At 41.3% G+C, this 22,501-nt stretch overlaps 1 protein-coding gene across 1 annotated transcript in view; it reads left to right on the top strand.

Annotated features, from left to right (window-relative positions):
• The window catches only part of ABCA13 (ATP binding cassette subfamily A member 13), a 190,164-nt gene that overhangs the window by 102,990 nt on the left and 64,673 nt on the right, over nt 1–22,501 (top strand). The window contains exons 36-40 of the mRNA XM_068147726.1: nt 14,373–14,619; nt 17,362–17,451; nt 18,351–18,423; nt 20,344–20,462; nt 21,375–21,462. Coding sequence (XP_068003827.1) covers nt 14,373–14,619; nt 17,362–17,451; nt 18,351–18,423; nt 20,344–20,462; nt 21,375–21,462 — 617 coding nt within the window. The remainder of the gene's footprint in view (nt 1–14,372; nt 14,620–17,361; nt 17,452–18,350; nt 18,424–20,343; nt 20,463–21,374; nt 21,463–22,501) is intronic.

Here is a 22,501-nt window from a genome sequence, read left to right as displayed (position 1 = left end):
AGAATAATTTGACCCTTTCTAAATGCAAATATTAGAGGCAAGTAGCATCCTATTAATGAAATTAATGTAATAATTGTAACAATTGTCACATTGGTAATTGTATAGATATAAAACATCCAGTATATAGTTTGTGATCATCTGTTATCTGAAGAGCAAGTGAGAGTTAAACACCAATGATGAGTTTCTTGGTGTAAGACTATTGTGGCTTTTGCTACACCTATACTAATACTTTTTTTCCTAGCTTACACAGTGAAATCCTTCTTTGCTTATGCTCTTTCTGTTGCCTGGGAGTAGGAGTTTTCCAAAGATAGCATTTACTTCTCATGTTCAAGACAAACTGATTATTTTCCTCATAATATGGGGCCTATGTGTTGGAGGAAATTTTGATTCAGGTGATTAATACTGAGTCACACATACAGCTTCAGAAAACATGAAGTTTTAGTAGCTAGTGTTTAAGGTTTATATACAAAGTAAATTCCTATGGTTTCTTGCCTTGCTTTAGCTTACAGGTGGAGTATATATTTTATTTTATTTTTTCCAAGTGTGCCTGTATATGCATCTGATTATATATTTTTACAGATGAAGGTAGTGCATGCACACACATTCATAAATATGTTTTAAACCATACCGTCCCTTTGTTAGTGCTGTTGCACCGGCAAATACAGATACTTTAACTTCAGTTGTGCAAATAATTTCTAGTACACATTGCTTAGGGATGAACCTTTGTGAAGTCTCCACATTTTGCTTCATGTTGGTCTCTTCTCCCAGGCAGCCAGTACCAGAACAAGAGGACACAGTCTCAGGCTGCGCCAGGGAAGGTTTAGATTGGATGTTAGGAAGAAGTTCTATACAGAGAGAGTGATTGCCCATTGGAATGGGCTGCCCAAGGAGGTGGTGGAGTCGCGGTCATTGGAGGTGTTCAGGAGAAGACTTGCTGGGGTGCTTGGTGCCATGGGTTAGCTGTTTGAGTGGGTTGGATTGGTTGATGGGTTGGACGCGATGATCTTGAAGGTCTCTTCCAACCTGGTTTATTCTATGTAATTCTATGTAAATATCACACAAACATGTGGTGGAATCACCATCACTGGAGGTGTTCAGGAGGAGACTTGGCAGGGTGCTTGGTTGCATGGGTTAGTTGATTAGGTGGTGTTGGATGATAGGTTGGATGCGATGATCTTGAAGGTCTCTTCCAACCTGGTTTATTCTATGTAATTCTATGTAAATATCACACAAACATGTGGTGGAATCGCCATCACTGGAGGTGTTCAGGAGGAGACTTGGCAGGGTGCTTGGTTGCATGGGTTAGTTGATTAGGTGGTGTTGGATGATAGGTTGGACACGATGATCTTGAAGGTCTCTTCCAACCTGGTTTATTCTATGTAATTCTATGTAAATATCACACAAACATGTGGTGGAATCACCATCACTGGAGGTGTTCAGGAGGAGACTTGACAGGGTGCTTGGTTGCATGGGTTAGTTGATTAGGTGGTGTTGGATGATAGGTTGGATGCGATGATCTTGAAGGTCTCTTCCAACCTGGTTTATTCTATTCTATTCAAACGTGGAAGATGTGGCACACATCTTTGTTGTGCTAGTAAGGCTGTATCTGAGGTTGATATTTGCACATGAAACTAGATTTTCATATATGCACTACCTTCCTAAAGGTATCTCTTTTGGTGAAATTGTTGTTTCTGCCACTAAAATGATTCTGCAACAAATCCCATTACCAATACAAATGACATTAGCAATAGGTACACATCTGTTTTCTTGACCATATCAATATCTTGCAGGACTACAAGGTTTTTGTTTCTCAAAGCTAACAAGAAACTGTCTTATGAGTTACAAGGGACAACATCCAAAATAGATTCAGTATAAAAGGCAGTATGCTAAGCAAGAAGCACTTAGGACTGCACTTCTTTTTGCCAATTGTTGGTGCAGTGCAATAAACTTATATGTCACAAGGTGACACCTTGGTAAGATTCATATATTACACTGTTAACAGTTAATTCCTTGTTTAAAATATATGAGTGGGACTTTATGATATGTAGACCTGGTGTTGATCTTTTGAATAGGTGAAACTATTAATCTACATAATTTTTTCTCTTTCTGTGTCTTGATTTGTTTTGCAATTTATCTAGGTTGCCCTATTCATTGAAGGCATTAGAAACAAAAAAAAAAATGGAACAGTTGGTTCTGTTAATCAAGATCTCATGGCAATTTAATGCCCCTATTTATGAGATTCCAGAAAGCCTGAGGAAAGAGATTATTCATCAAACACATTTTTCAGTTGCTTACTGTAGCTGTGGGTCTGAATAAAACATGCCTTGTGAAATACTCAGTCAGCTCTCAGTTTTTAATTGTTACCCTGCACAAACTCTGATATGATTTTATTGTTAATAGAATAATTCCAGCAGAGGTAGTGTCTAAATTATTCTTTATTATGCAAGTTGCAATATTTTAGATCAAGTACTTTGTTCATATAAAGCAAATACTTGCAAAAAATTGTAAAAGTTTTAAGTGGGTAAGAATGACCTTCTTTATCAGAATGAAAACTTTGCCCTGCTAAAGGGGTTTACTCCATTTGTGGTCTGAGATTTCTCTGAGCAATTCCTGGAGGCTTGTTCCAGTGTGCTTTATATAGTGTCTCCAAAGGCTGCTCACTGGAAATTGAGTATCTGTACCAGAAAAGTCATCTACAGTGCAGAACTAGACACCTACAATTTAAAAGTCCCCTTTCTGGGAAGCAAGTTGCCACTGGGAAGTATTTCAGGACAACTGGTTTGAATACATAGTTCCATCAACCCTCACTATATTTAATCTGTCTAGTTTCACAATGCTAAGCTATTTAGCATTAAGTCTTACACTCTGTTAAATGCTGTGGTAGAGAGGACATTCAGATTATATTGCTGTCCTGCTCTTTCATCAAATTTTCACCAAACACAGCAAAAGTACTCTGGGTTTTAACCCTAATGTCTAGGTGGGATTCAATGTTGAAATGTCTACAGGTTAAATTATCATACAGAATTGTAAGGGTTAGAAGAGACCTCAGGGATTGTCTAGTTCTAACCCCCCTGCCATGGGCACAGACACTTTCGACTAGATAAAGTCGCCCAGGGCCACATCCAGCCTGGCCTTAAAAACTTCCAGGGGTGGGGCTTCCACCACCTCTGTAAGTAACCTGTTCCCATGTCTCACCACCCTTACAGTGAAGAACTTCTCAACATCTAATCTAAACCTACCCTCCTCTAGCTTGGATTAGTTCCCCCCAGTCCTATCACTGCCTGACAACCTAAAAAGTCCCTTACCAGCTTTCTTGTCGGCCTCCGTCAGATACTGGAAGGCCACAATAAGGTCTCCTTGGAGCCTTCTCTTCTCCAAACTGAACAACCCCAACTCTTTCAGCCTGTCCTTATAGGAGAGGTTCTCCAACCCTCTGATCATTCTCGTGGCTCTTCTCTGTAAGTGCTCCATTATGTCCATCTCTTTCTTGCAATACGGGTTCCAGAACTGGACAGAGTACTCCAGGTGGGGTCTCACCAGAGTGGTGGAGAGGGGATGAATCACCTCTCTTGACCTGCTGGCCACACTTCTCTTGATGCAGGCCAGAATTGCTTGGTTCTGCTGGTCAGGTGGCCTGTAACAGACCCCTACCGTAATATCACCTTCCCCTGTCTTCCCTTTAATCTTCACCCATAGGCTCTCAACCAGATCATCATCTTACTCCAGGTGGAGCTCCAGTGGTCAGAGCTGGTCACTGATAGAGAGCAACACCTCCTCCCCTCCTCCCCTGCCTGTCCTTCCTAAAGAGCTCATACCCATCTATCCCTACATTCCAATCATGGAAATCATCCCACCAAGTTTCAGTAACAGCCACTATACCATGGCATTCCAGCAGCACAGTGGCCCTAATTCATTCTGTTTATTGCCCAAGCCGTGCAGCTGTGTGCGTCTGCAGGGAGATACTTCTGCTGGGCTGGCCATGTCACCCTCTTAGGTGAATCCTCCTTCATTCCCTTGGGGTGTCTTGGTTCCAGTGAGTTGAGTTTGAATAGCTTTCTGAGCATTTATTTACACTTCTACAAAGACAAGGAATTGATCTCAAAAAGCGTGCTGCTTATTATAATAGGAGTATATTCTAGTGTAGCAGATGCATCTGATGGATGTTTGCCCGTGCATGTACAAATGTATTCTTTCTCTCTGCCAAATCTGATAGATGGATAGGTGGATGAAAGAATGAAATCAGCTGGTATATTTTCCTGGCAATTCTGACAGACTTTGTTCCTCTCTGCTTTTGTGCTTTTAAAGAATGCAGATAAATCATGTAAATAGGCTTCCATTTTGTAGCCGTCATTCTATGACTTTTTTCCAACTATTCTTCCTCTTGTTCTCTCCTCCATGTGGCAATTCATTGCAGGCACATCCCTGCAGGGTAGATAGCAGTACAATAAAAGCAGATCTGTTTGGAAAATTATCTCCTAGAAATTGAAACGAACATATTTGTTAACGTTGCAAATCAATCATGCAGAAACTCAGAATGAGAGAATTAGGGCTCCTGAAACTGCAGCAGTTTTCCTTTTTGGGGCATGACAGGATTGTATCCACTTGTCTATATATATTTGTCTGTCATTTGTTTCTGAAGAATACAAACATCTCATGCTGAAGGTGTTTTGGACACAGCAGAGTTTGTCACACAAACATAAAAGCTGAAAAATACTTAGTGCTTAATTCCAACTTCTTTTTAAAGTGTGTTTTAGGCTGACAGCAACCCCAAGTGGAATAAAGAGAAGAAATATAAATCAAGGGAAAGCTGCAGGGAACATGGAACTGTAACAACAGAGATTGTATTAGGTAATTAGGAATTACGGGAACAGTGCATTCAGTAATGCATCCTTCTCTTCCGTCAGGACCAGACTAATTTGGACGGCCATTCATCACATCAAATTGACACTCAGTGAAACCAGTCAGGAAATGCTATCTGTAATTCAGTATTAGTCATATATGAATTCAAGAGACTGGCTTACCTTCTTTGTATTTTTTATGGCCATTACAAATGCCTAAATGAATACTTCATATGATAGAAGTATAAATAGTTGTGGATGTCTGTAAAGGAAAGAAAAATTGCCATCTAATTTTTCAGTTTTTATCCATTTTGTGTAATTGCTAAGGAATGTTTGGCTTGGATTCAGTGAGACTCACCTATTTGTATAACACAGGTACATTCTAACTGAAAAAAATTCAAGTTCTTGAGATTAAAACGTGGTACTCATAATGTGGATGAGGCTATGCTAGGTCTGAAAAGAATGAGTAAACACCTTGCACTGAAGTCTTTTACTAAAAATCTTCTGCCTGTTTTGTAAACCTTTGTGGCATCATACTCTGATACTGGTCTGCTGTAGGATGTAATTTTAGATGGACTCTGTTTAAATTCACCTAGTAATCTGTACAAAAGCTGAAGAGGTTCAGGGGTCAGGAATCAGTCTTTCTGGGGTAGTCATTTGCTGCATAGATGCTTGCATTTTTGAAGCTGTGATTTCATATTTTCACCTCTAATTGCTTAGTCTGTGTAAGCAAAGACAATATATTCGTTTAATGAGCTGCCAAGAATCTGGATAATGTGTTCTATTCAGTTTATTATTGGTAACTATAATGTATTCTATTCAACTGGTTATTCAGTACCCCATAATTAGTCTTGCTTTTAATTATTTCTCAGTTTACTAGCCAGCCACCACAACAGCTATCTCTTGGAAGGCAGAGTTAAGATATATTAGTGTGCAAGAGCAGTGGAGTGTTTTAGATTAGTGCTTAAAGTGCTCTTGCCAGTCATATTTCATGTGAAACTGTGTCTGGAAAAGTCCAAATTTTAACCATTCTTCAAGGTTCTTCCAACAGCAACTACCACAAAACAAAAAAGAGCACAGCTAATTTATTTGTTGACAAATAAACAACTTGTGAGTTGCACTATACATTTTTCAAATTATGTCATATTACACTTTAATAAACTAAAAAGAATGGAAAGGAAGGGGACAAAACCCTGCTATAATTTTGTTTCTTCCTGTTTCTCTAGTGGATACAGGCAATATTGTGATCAAGAGCGCAGGATCTAGTTGAAGGCCTATTGCTAGTGGCATTCCGCAGGATTCAGTATTGTTCAGTATGTTCATCAATGATGTGGATGAAAGGACAGAGTGTGCTCTCAGCAGGTTTGCTGATGATACAAAATTGGGAGGATTGGCTGACACACCAGAAGGCTGTGCGGCCATTCTTCAGCGAGACCTTCATATGCTGGAGAGTTGGGCAGAGGTGAACTTCACAATGTTCAACAAAGAAAGTGTAGAATCCTGCACTTGAGAAAGAATAAACCTCTGCACCAGTACAGGTTAGGGGTGCACTCCCAGGACATGGGAGTGCTGGTGGACAAGTTCATCATAAGCCAGTGATGTGCCCTCATGGCCAAGAAGAGCAACAATATCTTGGGGTGCATTAAGAACAGTGTGGCCAGCAGGTCAAGGGAGGTTCTACTCTCTCTCTATTCTGCCCTGGTGAAGCCCCACCTAGAGTATCATGTCCAGTTCTGGGCTCCCCAGTTCAAGAGTAACAGGGAACTACTGGAGAGAGTCCAACAGAAAGCCACAAAGATGACTAGGGGACTGGAGAATCTCTCTAATGAGAGGCTGAGAGATCTGGGGTTCTTTAGCCTGGAGAAAAGGCTGAGAAAGGGTTCTTATCACTGCTTGTAAATATCTAGAAGGCATGTTTTGAAAGGATAGGGATGAACTCTTTTCATTGGTTCCCACTTACAGGAAAAGGGGCAATGGGCATAGACTAAAATGCAGGAATTTTCACTTGAACTTCTTTGAGGATGATGGAACAAGGAACAGGCTGCCTAGAGAGGTTATAGAATATCCTCCTCTGGAGATTTTTTGCCTATGAATGATTTTTTGGGTACCCATTTCTCTGGCAATTGCAAAAACAAAAAGAGGTTACTTCACAAGTTTGCTGGTAGATTTTCTAGGGACAGTTTTGTGGACTATGGGATTTAGGTAGTGGGCTTTTTGGCCAAGAACATTTGGCATATTTTCTCTGGTTATGTTGGCTCTTTCTTGATTTTCCAGTAGGAATTAGTTATATACTTCATGTTGTTCTTTCAGTGGTCTTCTGTGTTGACATGTTGAATCTTTAACATTAAGCACATCTTGGATAAAGGAATTAAGTTCTCTGATCAGTCAGTTGTCTGGCTTGAAGAAAAGGGCTTAGGAGTTGTGAAAGGGATTTTCAATGAAGTTGTGGAGTGGTAGACACCGATGCTTTGACTTTGAAATTTGTTGATTTTACTGATGAAATCTACAGTGGTTAAAATCTCTATTATTCCATCCCAAAGTTCTTCAGGACCATGGACAATTCCATTCTGGAATGTGCAGTCCAGAATGTAAAGCTGAATTTTTAATTAGAACAATATTTTCCCTTAAAAAAAAAAGTCACTTAATGTGATTAAGTGATATATATAGAAGAGGGAGGAGGAACTATAAGCTTTACTGAAACGTTGCTTTTCTGGACAGGACATTCTTAAGATGGAAAAACATGAACTAACTTTTTAGCAGAAATATTCACAATCCTTAAATTCTTTCCTAGCACTTTTTATTTTATCTTATGAAATTCCCCCCAAAATATAATATTTTTTTAATAGAGATGCATCATGATCCCACTACATATAAACAAGAATTGATCATTGTATGAGGCATTCCCTTTATATCTCATGCTGTCAAAATGCCTTTTGTTTAAATACCCTTAAAATCCTCCTGGAAGCAAAATCAATATTTTATTTATTATTATAACAAGCATGCAAATAGGTAAGAAGATGAAGGGCATGTTTATACCTTCTAATGGAACACTGCACATATTGGCAGGCTAGCATGGACTGTATGCCAGTATGGCATATGAAATGCAGAACAATGTCGGATGACTAGCTCGGCCTAGAACTTCTTTCTGGCTTAGGAATTCTGATAAGCTAATAAATATATGCAGCTTCCAAATGCAATCAGCTTCATGTGAGCTAGTTAACTGTTTTGCCAGAGCATTTCAATTCCAGGATTGTCTTTCCAAAAGCTGGACCTCTTCTAAATGGCTTGTCCAAATGCCAAAATGACAGAAGCAGAATTGAAAATGCCTCCTCCTGGCTGTGAATGCAGCCATTGCATAGTGCATTTTTCCTTCCTTTATCGTGCTATGAAAAATAGAATCACATTATTTTCTGGAATTGCAAAAAAGGGGAGAGAAACACTGTCTAAGACCCAGTTAGAGATTCTTAAAGTGTTTGGTTCTACTCTTAGTTCTAGAGCAGTGTATAGGTAAGGATTTTCAAAATCTTTGTTCCCGAATAGAATAAACCAGGTTGGAAGAGACCTTCAAGATCATCGCGTACAACCTATCATCCAACGCCACCTAATCAACTAACCCATGGCACCAAGTGCCCCATCAAGTCTCCTAAACACCTCCAGTGATGGCGACTCCACCACCTCCCGGGCAGTCCATTCCAATGGGCAATCACTCTCTCTGTGTAAAACTTCCTCCTGACCTCCAGTCTGAACCTCCCCTGGCACAGCCTGAGACTGTGTCCTCTTGTTCTGGTACTGGCTGCCTGGGAGAAGAGACCAACCTCTGCCTGTTTCCAACCCCCCTTCAGGTAGTTGTAGAGAGCAATAAGGTCACCCCTGAGTCTTCTCCTCTCCAGGCTAAGCAGCCCCAGTTCCCTCAGTCTGTCCTCATAGGGCTTGTGTTCCACGCCCCTCACCAAGTTCGTTGCCCTTCTCTGGACTCGTTCCAGCAAGTCAACCTCCTTCCTAAACTGAGGGGCCCAGAACTGGACACAGGACTCGAGGTGTGGCCTAACCAGTGCAGTGTACAGGGGCAGAATGACCTCCCTTCTCCTGCTGGCCACACTGTTCTTAATGCAGGCCAGGATGCCATTGGCCCTCCTGGCCACCTGGGCACACTGCAGGCTCATGTTCATCCTACCATCAACCAGCACCCCCAGGTCCCTCTCTGTCTGGCTGCTCTCCAGCCACTCTGACCCCAGCCTGTAGCACTGCATGGGGTTGGATTTTTTTGCTTTGTTTCCCTGTACCTGATATTAACTCTATGAATTTGAAAGTGGCAAGAAAATCTTTTCCATATTGCAAGGAAGAGTCTAGATGAATTGGGAAGTACAGCTTCATTGTGAACATAATTGCACTTCTTGCAGATAACTGAAATAGTAAGTCAAGCAAGACAGCTTGTAACAGTGGAGTCAGATTTTTAATTTTATGATCTAAATTATTAATAATCATTTTCCATAAGTTTTCTGCATAAAAAATTACTTCATATCCGAGCAATCAGCTGGTCTTGTCAAATATGAGTGGTAATCAGAAACTGTTTTCCCATAAATGTGTACTTATATTATGCCTTCTGACATACACACCAAATGTAGGTGGTGAATTACTTACAAGCTTTATAAAACAAAACTTAATTTTGTAGATTCTAGTTAGAATAAAACTAAAGTAAACCATGCCTGTAGGATTAAAACACATGAAGAATGGAGTGGCAAGGAGCAGTGTTTATTGTTTGCAGATTTTGTTTGTTTGCTTTTTAATTTATTTATCTTTTTAATTTAATACCTTGGGAATCTTGAAAGCCAAATTTTGTCAGTTATGGAAAGCCAAATGAAGGCTACTATTGACAGTGTGACTGAAGTCAGACACCCTGGGGGTGTTTAAGAGCGGGCTGGATGAGGCTCTGTCCAGCCTGATGTAGTGTGGGGTGTCCCTGCCCATGGCAGGGGGGTTGGAACTAGATGATCCTTGAGGTCCCTTCCAACCCTGAATGAAACTATGAAAATGCTGTGGTACCTAAAGAAGAGTAGAAAATCAGCACAAGAATGAATAATGCTATTGTATAAATCAATAGTGTTTCCACATCTGATAGCTCTCTCTTGAGACTGATATGGTGGTAATAGAAGCAGACTTAATTAGGACTATAAATATTTTTGTAAGAGGAGACTGAATGCTTGAATTTATTTATGCTGAAGGTAAATTGGAAACTTCTATAACCTGCCTTCTAAAACAGGATTTTAGAGGGCAACCATTACCATCAAACAGAAAAATTCAAAACAGGGAAACATTTGGATTTTCCCTGCAATTAAAAGGCAGAAATTTAAGGTGATGCAGAAATACATTTGACATCTTTCTCAATGTGAATTAAAATAAAAACACAACAAAAAAATTGAGGTTTTAGAAAATATCATTTTAGAAAGAAGTGTGAGGCAAACATATACTTTTCCTATAATGGTTTATTGCATATTCTTGTGATGTATCTTGGCTGGCCAACATTCAAATATTGAGTAAGAGTCAGGACATTGGGCAAAATGGACAATTATTCTTATTCAAGGTGATGGTTTATCTTCAAATTGCCATCTCAAATAATGTGTTCGAATTTCTCTCTGCTTCATTTGTCAAGAAAAAAGGAATGAATGGCAGGTTTGATTTCCCTTTCTGCCTCCCAAAAGTAGCCAAATATTTTGCAGCATTTTTCAGTCATATTTCGTGCTTATAATGTATGAACAGGTCGAAGACAATGAAAAATATCTCACAGAATCACAGAACGCTGGGTTGGTAGGGACCCCAAGTATCATGTAGTACAACCTTCCTAGTTAATAGCATAGTTTCATAATTTCATTCAGGGTTGGAAGGGACCACACAGATCATCTAGTTCCAACCCCCCTGCCATGGGCAGGGACACCCCACACTAGATCAGGCTGGACAGAGCCTCATCCAGCCTGCTCTTAAACACCCCCAGGGACGGGGCCTCGACCACCTCCCTGGACAACCCATTCCAGGGTCTCACCACTCTCATGGTGAAGAACCTCCTCCTCACATCTAGCCTGAATCTCCCCACCTCCAGCTTCATTCCATTCCCCCTAGTCCTATCACTACCTGAGATCCTGAGAAGTCCTTCCCCAGCCTTCCTGTAGGCCCCCTTCAGATACTGGAAGGCCACAATGAGGTCACCTCGGAGCCTTCTCTTCTGCGTACTGAACAACCCCAACTCCTTCAGTCTGTCCTCATAGGAGAGGTGCTCCAGCCCTCTGATCATCCTCGTGGCCCTTCTCTGGACACGTTCCAGCACCTCCACATCCCTCTTGTAATAGGGGCTCCAGAACTGGACACAGTACTCCAGGTGGGGTCTCCCCAGAGCTGAGTAGAGGGGGAGGATCACCTCCCTCGACCTGCTGGCCACACTTCTCCTGATGCAGCCCAGGATCTGATTGGCCTTGCGGGCTGCAAGTGCACATTGAGAGCTCATGTTGAGCTTTTTGTCCACCAGCACCCCGAAGTCTCTCTCCTCAGGGCTACTTTCCAGCCAGTCACTGCTCAGCCTGTATTTGTGCCTGGGATTGCCTCGACCCAGATGCAGGACCCTGCACTTGCTCTTATTGAACTTCATGAGGTTGGCTTGTGCCCACCTCTCCAGCCTGTCAAGGTCCCTCTGGATGGCCTCCCTTCCCTCCAGCCTGTCTGCTGCACCACGCAGCTTGGTGTCATCAGCAAACTTGCTGAGGGTGCACTCAATGCCACTGTCCATGTCCCCCACAAAGATGTTGAATAAGACAGGTCCCAGGACTGATCCCTGAGGGACTCCGCTTGTCCCTGGCCTCCACTGGGACATGGAGCCATTGACAGCCACTTTGGGTGTGGCCATCAAGCCAGTTCCTTATCCATCTAGTGGTCCACCCATCAAACCCATGTGTCACCAGCCTGGAGACCAGGATGTGGTGCAGGACAGTGTCGAAGGCTTTGCTCAGGTCCAGGTAAACGACATCAGTTGCTCGCCCCTCATCTATTAATTTTGTCACCTGCTCATAGAAGGCAACCAGGTTGGAATAGAAGGCAACCAGGTTGGAATAGAAGGCAACCAGGTTGGATAGAAGGCAACCAGGTTGCCATAGTTTAAATGAGATGGCCCTCATTCTTGTGTTTTATGACTTTGATAAATGAGGGATATCATTCAGTTGTTGAGTTAAATTAATAAATATTAGCATTATTTTTTTTTCCTTCAGAAGTAAAACCAAAACTAATTACTTAGAGTTCATTGGTATCTAATAGAATCAGACAATATTAAGGTTGGAACAGTAGGTCAAGAGAGTCAAGTAAGAGCCGGTTACTCAATTCCTCAGTTGTCCAGTCTGGTCCTTAGTTTTGATTGTCAACCACAGAGTGAACTTTTTCCACTGATATATTAAGTCAGAATTGTCATGTGTTCCATCTGGTACAAGTTGCTTTTTGTCCTTTCCTCGAGCGAAAATATTTGCTTCCTGTTGGCACTGTGGTACCTGGGTGCCTCCCAGAGAACTGCTCCTGATGCAGGAGGTTCTTTTTGTCAACAGTGACTGACCTTCAGGTACTTCCAATACAGATCCCCTCCAGGTGCAGCTGTGCACATATATGTGTGTTGACAAGTACTGTTAGCCAGCATTTGTCTCATAATTGCTTCTGAAGGACAGCCTGAGGAACCAGGTGCTCCTCATTTGGACCCAGTACTGGCTGCTCACAGCCCCTGTGTAGAACCTGGCAGTCTAGCCAGGGGTCCTTGTAGTTCTCTTCACTCTATTTGCTCTAAAGATACTGTGGGAGACATGTCACAGGCTTTGTTAATCAAAGTAAATGGCATCCTCTGCTTTTCCTTCAGTCACTAAACCTAACCTGTACTGGCAACCTCTTGGGTGGCACAGTTCAACTTCATCAAGTCCATATTCTGGGTATTATTCTGGCAGATTTGGTCTGTAACTTCCCCAGGAACTAAGGAAGATTAGTCTGTATTTACCAAGGTCCTCCTTTCGGCTCTTTTTGAGGGTGGATGTGATGTTTATCTTTTTCCAAAAGTCTTAGCCTTGAGAAGTCCACATGAGATATTCTGCGTCACCATGAAGCCTTATGTCACCTGACTTCCTCCTCCTGTGTAGGCCCAAACCCTAAATGCCACAATATGCCACAGTGCATCTACTTGCATTTTAATGTCAAAATATGCATAATTTTTGATATAAGAAATAATAACTGTATAATTTACAGTCCAGTTGCTGTAGAGGCCAGAATTTGAGCTCTTTTGCCCAGTGACCACTACTCTAGTCATAAGTTCAGCTTTTTTTTCTGATTATTTCCCCCCATCCCTCATGGGTTGGGTTGGAAGGGACCTCCAAGGGTCATATAGTCCAACTCCCCTGCAGGGAGCAGGGACATCTGCCATTAGATTTTTCCCACAGCTCTCTCTTCTGGGATTAAAGTTCTAGTAAACTGAAAAATCCCAACCCTGAAAACCCCTGCGCTAAGTGATGGACAATTAATTTGAAGTTACTTGAAAGCTCCCATACAAATAATTGTTAATATGTAGCATGGAAATGCTGTGTAAAGTGGTACCAATACATAGAAGAGAAAGTAGCAAGAGACAAATCACAAGGGATCATGAAATATGGTATGTTTTTGAGCTCTAGGATAGGAAGGCTATTCTGTTGTGCTTCAGTGCCTGGTAAATTTACTATCACAGACACTGCTATGCTATAAGGAAGAAAAGAGTACATTGTTTGGCAAGGCCACAAGTCAAAGAAGCTGGTAATAGCCTGCATGTATCTGGAAGGCATCAGGATTGAAAATGGAGGCAGTGTCATTGGTGTGATTCAGAAGCAACTAACAAAACCCAAAGAGTAACATTAAGAATAGCAAAAAAATAAAATGACATTAAGGGTCAGTCTGTCAAGAAAACGTCCAACTGGTGAGATGTTAAAAAGCTGTGGACATACTCCCATGGGAATTGGAGACAGCCCATGAACTACCGTGTGGTGGTTTAAGCCTTAATTGGAGTTTAATCTACCAAAAAATAATCTGGAGTTGGTTTGGAAGTAGGAGAAATAAATTTTTTAACAACATATATATATATATAGCAATAATGTGTATGTGGATTTCAGTCCTTTAGGGAGGCATGGATGTGGCAGGGAGATCAGGCCCGGCCACATGGCAGAACCAGGAGGCCAGCAGCAGCTGTGGGTCCTTTCCAACACGCAAGGCAGGAGCGAAGAGAAAAGACTCCTGAAAGAGCCTCCCCTTTATACTCTTTCTGCACAGGAAGGGGGAGTGAAACAGATCAACTTAGATCCAGGGAACCCCTCCTCCTAGGAGGGAGAAACCACGTCCACCTGGATCAGATTTCTTTTGTCCCCTGGGGGGAAGCAGGGCTCTGGTACCCTGACCCCAGGATGGGTGCAATCCAGCACATACAATTATGAAACTGCATTTACTAGCACATTAGAAAATTTTGTTTTGTTTTGTTTTGTTTTGTGTTGTTTTGCTTAGATATCTCACTTACAGGAGCCTCAAGTGTGCGTGGAGCCTATCTTGTTCTTGCACAGATTGTTGCCGTTCTGATGAAGAGATTTCACCACACTAGGCGAGACTGGAGAGGAAGTCTGTCAAATGTACTTCTGCCTGTCCTCTTTGTTGCTCTGGCGATGGCCTTGTTTAGTGTGAAGCCGCTGGCTGTTGAATATCCTTCTCTCAAGCTGACACCAAGACTTTATGACAACACAGAATCCTTCTTTAGGTAAAGGACTCATCCATCATTATCCAATATCCAGGCTTCTGGGACCTTTACCCTTGAAGACTATTTGTATTCTAGGAAGAAAAATAGGTGACTTTTTACAACAGCTGTTATTTTTCAGATGTTTAGTACATTGTTTTCGATTACTCTGAGGGAGAGATAAAATTACAAAAAACATTGTGCAAAGATTTTTTTGTAGGAAAGGGCAAAGACTTCAGAGAAGTTTGAACTTGGTAATCTGTTTCAGTGTCACCCATGGCCATTTATATGTTAATGTGCTAGTGTTTTAAAATAAGCCCTTTGCATGTTCGTTCTAACTAACTGCTTAGGTCTGAAGCCATCTTCTCAAAATAATTCTGAGGTTTGAAAGTATCCCACAGTATTAACACAGGCTGGTGCCTTTCTTAGTCTCTAGTTTTGATATGTTCAGCTATGAAGCGATCAGATTTATTCGTTTACTTACAGTGTCTATAGCTTGGCTATGAACTGCATCAAGTGCATATCATTTACAGACCACCTCCTCCACTGCTCAAATATTCAGATATCTTCATAAATACAACATAACTCTTAAACCATGCTAACTCTTAGGAATGCAGGTTTATGAACAGAAAGATAGCCATGGGGAGATGTTTAGATTTGTATAGGTGTAATTGCATTGAATTTTCTTTACATGTTCTCTTAGAATCATAGAATGGTCTGGGTTGGAAGGGACCTCTGAAGGTCATCTAGTCCAAACCCCTCTGCAGTAAGCAGGAGGGGCATCTTTAACTTGATCAGGTTGCCCAGAGCCCTGTTGAGCTTCACTCTGAATATCTTCAGGGGTGGAGCCCCAACCACCTCTCTGGATGACTTGTTCCAGGGTTCCACTGCCATCATGGTAAAAATATGTTCATAACATCTAATCTAATTCCAGTTTTCCCTAGTTTGAAGCCACTGCCCCTGGTCCTATCACTACAGGCTTTTGTAAACAGTCTCTCTCCATCCTTTCTGTAGGCCCCCTTCAGGTACTGTAAGGCTGCTATTAGGTCTCCCTGAAGCGCCCTCTTTTCTAGTCTGAACAACCCCAGCTCCCTCACCCTGTCTTCACAGCAGAGGTGCTCCAACTACCAGTTCATTTTCATGGCTCTCCTTTGGACCCACTCCATCAGCTCTGTGTCCTTCCTATATTGAGGTCTTCACACCTGGATGAAGTACTCAGATGAGGTCTTGCTAGAGCAAAGTGGCAGAATCACCTCACTCAATCTGCTGGCCACATACATATCTTTTGATGCAGCCCAGGATGTGATTTGCCTTCTGGGCTGCAAGCTCACACTCTCTGCTCATGTCCAGCTTCTTGTCCATCAGCACCCTCAGGTCATTTTCCATAAGGCTGCTTTCTATCACCTCATCCTGAAGTCTATATTGATCGTGAGGATTGTTCCAGCTCAGGTGAAGCACTCTGCACTTGCTTTTGTTGAACCTCCTGAGGTTCGCCTTGGCCCACCTCTCCAGCACGTCCAGGTCCCTCTGAATGACATCCCAATCCCTCTGGCATATTGACAACGCCACTCAGATAGGTATCATCTGCAAACTTGCTGATGGTGCACATGATCCCACTGTCTATAGCATTGATAAAAATATTAAAGAGCACATGTCCCAGTCCATACCCCTGAGGGACACCACTTGTCACTGCTCTCCATGTGGACTTTAAGCCATTGAGCCCTCTGGATGCAACTGTTCAGGTAATTCCTTATCCACTGAACAGTTCACCCATCAGATCCATATATCTCCAACTTGGCAAGTAGGATGCTGTGGGGAACTGTGTCAAAGGACTTGCAGAAGTCCAGATAGATCACATCCATAAGTCATCCCTTGTCCTCTGACATAGTCACTTTATCATAGAAAGCCACTAGGTTTTTCAGGCAGGATTTGCCCTTAGTAAAGCCATGTTGGCTGTCTTGAATCACCTTCCTGTCCTCCATGTGCCTTGGCATGGCATCTCGGAGGATCTGTTCCATGATCTTCCCAGGTACAGAGCTAAGGCTCACAGGTCAGTAGTTCCCAGGGTCCTCCTTTCTACCCTTTTTAAAAATGGCTGTAATGTGTCACTTCTTCCAGTCACCAAGGACTTCACCTGACTGCCAGGACTTCTCAAATATCATGGAGAGTGGCTTGGCAGCTACATCATCTAATTCCCTCAGGACTATGGGATGCATTTCATTAGGTGCCACAGACTTGTATATCTTCAGGTTTCTCAGATGATCATGCACCTTATCTTCTACAGTCTCCCTGGTCTCCATCTTGTGTGCCATCAACATGAGAGCCATGAGGAGAGGGGTTGGCAGTGAAGACTGAGGCAAAAAGGTTGTTGAGAATCTCAGCCTTCTCCTCATCCATTGATATCTCGATGTCGTCTCAAGGTGGAGTAAAAAGGCTTCATCAATAGGCGCCGCTTGATCAGGTGGCCTGTAGTGGCCTCTTACCATGAAGCTCTCTTTGTTGTCTTGAGCCCTAATTCCTAGCCATAGGCTTTTGACCTGCTCATGACTACTCTTTAGCAACAACTCTTTGCAATGTAGATCTAGGAACAAGATAGTTTATTTTTTTTTTTCTGTTTTGGTGTATTTCTTATGCATGGGTTCTATAGTTCTTTGATTTCTGGTAAGCTGATACGATCTTGAGCCTGAAAGTTAATAGAACTAGAAATATTAACATGTCTCTCTTTCTTTTTCTTTTTTTTTCCTTCTCGTGGCCCATTTGGAACAGCATTGAAGATGATTACCTAGGAAATCTTTCTCAGATTCTGCTGAGATATTTCTCTGATTGGGACCATACATGCATGCATTCTAAGCAAGGGTAACTATGAATAACATAACTACATCCTTTACTATAGATTGTAAATATTGTATTTTTTTTCTCTGTAATGTGGACTGTCTTCAGCTTTTTTTGGTAACTTGAGGTTAATAACAAATCTGTTCTGATAACAGAGATGGCATCCAGGTAAAATATGCAAGGAGAAGAGGAGGCTCAGGGGTGACCTCATTGCCCTCTACAACTACCTGAAAGGTGGTTGTAGCCAGGAAGGGGTTGGCCTCTTCTCCCAGGCAACCAGCACCAGAACAAGGGGACACAGTCTCAAGCTGCACCAGGGGAGGTTTAGACTCGAGGTGAGGAGCAAGTTCCTCACCGAGTGAGTCATTCGTCATTGGAACGGGTTGCCCAGGGAGGTGGTTGAGTCATCGTCCCTGGAGGCGTTCAAGAGGAGATTGGACATGGCACTTGGTGCCATGGTCTAGTCATGGGGTCTGTGTTGATAGGTTGGACTTGATGATCCTCGAGGTCCTTTCCAACCTAAGTTATACTGTGATACTGTGACTTCATAGTGAAGAGTGTGATCCAAACCCCTTAGGAGTCAGTCAAGAGGATTTTGATCAAGCCTGGTGTCCACATGAATGAAGGTTAGAGAGTTATTACAATATTTGCTAGGATGCATTCCAGATTTCCAAATTTGGAAAGGCAGAGTGATGACCATGCTTTACTTACCTTATTGCTGCAAACATATGGCATGTGACTCCTTTGCTGCTTTACTTCTACAAATATTTTTAGTTGATGCAAATGAATAAAATTGACATAACTTTAGACACAGCTGTCACTGCTAAAATGCTAAAAGGTGGTTGTTACTCAATGTTATTAGATGTTCTCTAATATTCCTTTCATTTAATGGTTGTTCCTATTGTAATGTTTATTCTTATTAGGAAAAACAATTCGTGTTGGGAGATGGAATCTGTGTCACTCAATGATTCATGTGGATGTGTAGCTGAACAAGAGGTGTGTCATTTTGTATTTACTTATGTATGCAAGAATGTTATGTGTACATATTACATCTAGTAACTTGACTCTTCTTTTTGAAGGGCTAAAGAAATAGGTAAGGAAATAAACCCTCAGAACACTGGCTTTGTTATGATTGAAGAGTTCCTTCTGATTCATCTAATGTTTGAGCTACAAAGTCTTGATAGAAAGAGCTAGCACATTTTCTATATATATTTGTGTATGTGTGTATGAACTAGAAATGGCTATACATTGATCTGAAATAACAGGAACCAGAGATGGCTGAACTATTTATCTCTGCAGTTCCAACTTTGCCTTAAGTATGTCATAGGACCATAGAATAGTTTGGGTTGGAAGGAACCTTAAACATCATTTAGTTCCAACCCTCCTGTCATGGCCAGGGACACTAGATCAGGTTGCTCAAAGCCCCATTCAACTTGGCCTTTAACACTTTCAGTGAGGGTATATTCAACCAAGTCTCCAGGCAAACTGTTACAGTGCCTCACTGTGCTCATAGTGAATAATTTCTTCCTTATGTCTAATCTAAACCTACCTTAAATTTAAACCATTATCACTTTTCCTATCGCTACATGCCCTTGTAAACTCAGGCTTTTGCTGAGTGGTGGCAGCATCAAGTGAGCAGGTCTCATGTCACTCACTGTATATATTATTTCATTACTATCAACGTTATTTCAATAGTTTCTTCATTCCTTGTATTGTTGTATTAAACTGCTTAATTCAGCCTTAAGGTTTTTGCATTTTGTTCCAAATTTCCCTTCTCATCCCACTGGGGCAGCAGGGGAGAAAGGAGGCAGTGTGCAAGTCATGCCAGTTGTATCTAGACCACAACAGTGTATGAATGAGATTTAATTGTTAGAGTTTGATTTTGATTTGGTTTATTTATTTGAATCTAAAACAGCCTTTGAGGAAAGAATTTTCCTGCTAACTTTGGCTCTGAAGTTTTGGCATAATAAAGAACGTGAAACAGTGTCTGTGGTGACAAATACACTTCCCTGGGTGGGACGATTCTGTCAAATAATTTAACTCATTCATAAAGATATAAATTTAGAGTAAGTGTTACCACTGAAATACAGAAGTACAGTTTTGGGAAAAGTGGGAGGAGGAGACAAACAGCTTACTTTGCTGGGCAAAGTGAGATGTATAATTAAAATAGGAGAAGCTTACACCAATAAGTAGAGAATGGGAACTCACAACAGGAGAGGTTCATTAACCATGAAAGCTCAAAGGGGGGAAGTCACTTGACAGTGGAGACAGGACCTGCATCTGTGAGCTATGAGAAATCAGAATCTCTGAGAGTGAATTTCAATTTCTGTAAGGTAGGGATGTCAAATAAGCATCAAATTTTTTTCAGCTGATATACATAATCTACTTTATGAGGCTTCTGAGATATCTGATTGTAATATCTGCCTCTTTTCTTTGGTGGTGAGAATACCCCACTGAATCATTAGAAAACATCTGTAATTCTTATTTGCTGTCCATCAATGAAATCTTTAATTCTAATTAAAGCAATATCCTTCTAAAGTACCTCACATTTATATGGTGCCTTCTTTGTGTTTCTTCTCAGGCACAAGTGAATAGTGTGAAGCAGTGTGGATTTTTTTAATTACTGTAAACCTTTCTAATCATATATGCAAGGTTTGAGGTTTTCAAAAACACCTGACTGACAGGTTTGCAAGATAAATCAAAGGTGGTTCTAGTATGTGGTGACACAGTTATCTGACGTGCCTTATAAGCATAAAACCATATATAATTTATTGAAAAGTTATCAAAGCTGAGAAAGGTAAATCCAGTTGAAAAGCAGTGTTGTAAAATCCACATAAAAGTAAAAAAAAATATCCTAAATGTAGTGCCACTGATTTTTAAGAGAGCTTTACTTACCTCATGCATCCTGTTTTTCAGATGTGTCCAAGTTTCAATGCATCTGCTCCCTATGTGAAGAATAAGAAAGGACATATTTTGTACAATCTTTCAGGGTTCCTTGTAGAAGAATATTTAGTGAGGGCTTCCAGCAAAGCAAGGTAACCTTAAAATATGTAGATGTCTAAATGTCTATCTGAAATATTTTGTTTATCTTGTGATAAAAAATACAGTACCTCCTGATCCAATGCCTAGACATATGTCACTGAGAATATAAGGTGTAATTGCCTTTATCTGTTGGTTGTTATCAAGGTGTAGAGTCATGCTAAGGTAATAAGGAACCCTGTTCATGGTCATTTCTCAGAGCTTCCTCCAGAAGTAGCATAATTCCTTCTAGGCATACCCTGGCTCTTCTTGCCACGTAGCGAGTTATTTCAGCACCAAAGTGAAAGAGATGCATATGCAAGTCAGATGAGCAATACAGTTTCCATTCATCAGAGACTCAAATCAAATAGAGGTGGATATTCTCCAACTAATCATTTATTTGAAATAAAACGCTGATATCCTCTTGTAAGACTTCATGTTCTGTGATATGAGCCATGGAGATTGTAATTACTGTGTTTTGAGGTTTATTTGTGTGCCTTTACAGCTCAACCACTACCTTTGATGTAAGTGCAAATACTAGACCATGGGTAATTTTATGAAGGAAAACAAAGCATTAGCCATTTATGCTTTCAAAAAGGGTGTGTAGAATTTGATAAGAATAGTGATAAATATCTTAGGATGAAACATCTGAACTAGGGTATGAATGGAGGAGAGAGAAGTCAAGCAGTTTAGGACATTTCTGAAGGTCACTTGCTCACAAACCCTTCTGTAGCTAAGGGGTTTTAACATTTGCAAATTCCAAATTCCTATATGCATGAAACCCTTTACCAAAAAATAGCAATAATATTCACCTGATTCAAGAGAATATCAGCCTCCTTTTTGGCAGAGAGGGCTTTTTGGGGTGATGTTCTACTTTCAGTTGAAAAATAATGAATCAATGTGGATATCACTTTATTTTCTGTTACCAGATATGGTGGTTGGTCTTTTAGAGGGAGTCAAATATTTGAACATCGAGATGAAAACCTGAATAACACCAAACCTAAGCCTCTGGCTAAGGTAAGCATTGGATGTACGTGTGTGCATTTAGCAAATAATAAATTGCTGCAAAAAATCCTCCTCACCCTACCCAAAATAAAGATTCAACTTCTAAATGTAGCCTTTTCTGCATAACAAATATACTACGCTGTGTTTATTATAGCCTTCTCAAATATGGATTGCTTTACGTGTTAAACCTCGTGCCTTGGTGAAATTAGTCTGGTTGTGAAATCTGAATCTCTTCTTCTCCTTCTTGGGAAGAATATAAAACTGTTGTTAAAGGATGTAGTGAGGCAACTAGGAAGGCTAAGGCCTCCTTGGAATGCAACCTTGCAGGGGAGGTCAAGGACCAGAAAAGGTTTCTTCAAACACATTGCAAGAAAAACTAAAACTAGAGGCAATGTAGATTCACTGCTGAATGAAGTGGGTGCCTTGGTGACAGAGGATACAAAGAAGGCAAAGTTACTAAATGCCTTCTTTGTCTCTGTCTATACTGCTGGAGACTGTCCTCAGGTGCCCCAGAGGCCCCAGAGGAAGACATAACAAAGGAGGAGTTTTCCTTAGTTGATGAGGACTGGGTTAATGATGACTGGGTTAGGGAACAGTTAAGTAATCTGTTAACAGTTAAATAAATCCATGAGTCCTGATGGCATGCACCCGCGTGTACTGAGGGAGCTGGCAGATGTCATTGCCAGACCACTCTCCACTGTCTTTAGTAAGTTATGGTAGGCAGGAGAGGTGCCTGGGAAATGGAGGAAGGCAAACATCACTCCAATCTTCAAAAATGGTAAGAAGGACCCAGGTAACTATAGACCAGTCAGTCTCATCTCCATCCCCAGAAAGGTGATTGAACACCTTATCCTCAGCACTGTGCTTAGGCATATCAAGGACAACACGGTCATTAGGAGCAGTCAGCATGGTTTTACCAAGGGCAAGTCATGTTTGACCACCTTGAGAGTCTTTTATGGGGACATAAGCAAGTGGATAGAGCAGTGAATGTGGTTTATCTTGATTTCAGTAAAGCATTTAACACTGTCTCTCACAGAATCCTTGCAGCTAA

The sequence above is a fragment of the Melanerpes formicivorus genome, unplaced genomic scaffold (genome assembly GCF_026170545.1).
Source record: "Melanerpes formicivorus ecotype bairdi unplaced genomic scaffold, bMelFor1.0.p_v2 SCAF_15, whole genome shotgun sequence".
Classification (NCBI taxonomy): domain Eukaryota; kingdom Metazoa; phylum Chordata; class Aves; order Piciformes; family Picidae; genus Melanerpes; species Melanerpes formicivorus.
This window is presented reverse-complemented; position numbering and strand designations above follow the sequence as displayed.